Source organism: Limulus polyphemus, unplaced genomic scaffold (genome assembly GCF_000517525.1).
Source record: "Limulus polyphemus unplaced genomic scaffold, Limulus_polyphemus-2.1.2 Scaffold2817, whole genome shotgun sequence".
Lineage (NCBI taxonomy): Eukaryota > Metazoa > Arthropoda > Merostomata > Xiphosura > Limulidae > Limulus > Limulus polyphemus.
In genome coordinates, this window is record NW_013668427.1 from 20,209 (window position 1) to 22,584 (window position 2,376).

At 28.7% G+C, this 2,376-nt stretch overlaps 1 protein-coding gene across 5 annotated transcripts in view; it reads left to right on the plus strand.

Annotated features, from left to right (window-relative positions):
- The window catches only part of LOC106467974 (XK-related protein 4-like), a 20,367-nt gene extending 19,309 nt beyond the window's left edge, over positions 1-1,058 (plus strand). For all 5 annotated transcript variants that reach the window (XM_022396227.1, XM_022396228.1, XM_022396226.1 and 2 more), the window contains one exon: positions 824-1,058. In XM_022396227.1, the coding sequence (XP_022251935.1) occupies positions 824-944 (121 nt within the window). In that variant the 3' untranslated portion in view covers positions 945-1,058. The remainder of the gene's footprint in view (positions 1-823) is intronic.
- Positions 1,059-2,376: the final 1,318 nt, after the last annotated feature.

The following is a 2,376-nucleotide window of genomic DNA, read 5'->3' on the forward strand; positions in this document are numbered from 1 at the left end:
ATATATATATATATATATATATATATATATATATATAGTACTGTGTTAATATATTGATCAATAGAGCTTATGAAACATTGGTTACTATTTCTTAATTTATTCAATATTTTTGGGAATAGGAAAAGAACATTGTGGAAATTTCAACTATGTTCAAAAGTAAAAAAACAACAACAAAGAACTAGAGATCATGTTCTTAGAACTTTAATGAAAGTTGTTAATACTACATTATGCTGTAGTGGTGTATATTTAAGTTCAATTTAAGTGTTGGAAAATTCAAACTGTTAGCTGTCAGTAAAAGTAGTAGTAGTAGCATGATTTACAAGTAATATCAGGTGAACAAATTCAGTGACTTGCTATATGCTTATTGTACTATGAGGAAGATTTTGCAATGTTTTTGGTATGATAAATGACTATATTTAAATCCCATTTGTTAACTTTGCTTGGAATCAAATAGGGTTGTGGAAGTTGAAAAAAGGCTCAAGATTACTTTACTTTGAGTTAAAAGGTGTTTTGGTATTTTTTGTAAGCATAAAATTTCTGAACATTCAAACTAGTTTTTTGTAATTCCAGCTTCAATCGAACTTGTAGATCATTTGCAAGTGAGAGTCAATATGTCTGACACAATTGAAACATTTTATAAAATGTAAGATTTAAGGTTTTAGGTACTGTTAAACTTGATTGAAAAAAAGAATAAAGAGGTTATGATATCCTGTTTAAAAAACAATATGAAAGAGAAGATTTTGAGTATTAATCATTTTGTAACAAAAAAATTGTAAATCAATTCATAAACTGTAATCAAACTATACCATTTTCTGTGTTTTAGGTATGAACAGTATATATATGATGCTGTAATTGGAGTTCAGTTCATATTTTGCTGTTGCAATCCAGCAGGACATGCCTACTCGAGTTATATACACAATATATTACATCATAGCATATCTTGAAAACACTATTCTCATGTTCATTTGGTATGCACACTCAGATCCTGAAGTATGGTATCGTATGCTTGCTGTATGTTTCCATTTCACCAGTTTTCCAGTTGGAATTATGTTTATGGTGAGATTGATAGTTAGATTAGTATTCTTACCTGAGTTCAATATTATGCATTGTTACATATAAGTAGTTTAGAATATAATTAAAAAAAATGTTGAGTTTGATGAGAAAAAATTTAATATCAGGAATTTATTTCTTGTGAATGATAATATTTACACTTTTTTTTCTAAAAAGAAACCAAGTATTCCAAAATTTAAAAAAAGAAAATGAAAATTCATAAACTAGTATTGCTTGTATTTTCAAATGAATTATTGTACATACAATATCTTATCACAGGTAGTATTTGATGATATAAATGTTATTTGTAACTAAGACCAAAGCATTTACTTTTAGAAAACTCATGTTAGGCCCATATTTCGATATTAATTTTCTTCAGCACTATGTATAAAGGAAACTTTCGTAGTAAGTATGTTGACTGTTGATTGCTTTTATACTCTTTATAATATGTCACCATTCCTCTGTTACTGTGAGAATATTGTATGTGTTCCATGTCTTCTGATATTAAAAACAAATCTTCTAAATAGAGATACATTTATTACAGTCTGTTCAACATAGAGAAGGGTTAATTTTCTACAAATCCATAGTTTTTGCTGTTTTTCATCATAGGGGTAATTTTGAGATCTGTGCACATCTGATGAGAATTTTTATGTCAATTTAAGGGTAGGGTGTGTGGAACTTATAATGTGACTTTGTAGAAATTAGTTAATTCTAGAATGAGTCAAATATTGCAGGTAAAATTATCCAATGTGTATGATTTCACTAAGCATTTCCTTCTTGATGTGCACACTCACCATTACTTTGGGCAAAGCAGTGGTTATGACCATGTGTTGTTTTTAAAGTTTTTATCAAGCTGATAATTAATGATAGGTTCGATTTAAATATGATAGATTCTTTAAAAGACAAAAAATATGTCTATGAAATAAGCAAAATTTGTAAAAATAGATTTTCATTTATGTAGTAAGAACAAATTGTGATGTCACTGATTACAGGTATACTAATTTTATAAGGATTGTGAATGGATTAACAAAATTCCCACTGTTCCTATCTACTATCTAGCGAAACCACAGCCAAGGGAACGGGATTGGAAAAATCAGCGTAGAAACGTAGAATGGGCCTAACATGAGTTTTCTAAAAGTAATTCGTTCTTGATTAATGAAAACATTCTTGGCAAATGCTTTCGCAGTATTTCGTCTTGCAACGGTCCAAGAATTTGTGTAGAGAAACTAACAGGCCATAGGCATCTATGCTTATCCAATTATGCAGTATCTTTATCAAAACTTAAATGGTTAACATTCTGATGATTGTAGAAGAAAACTGACATAT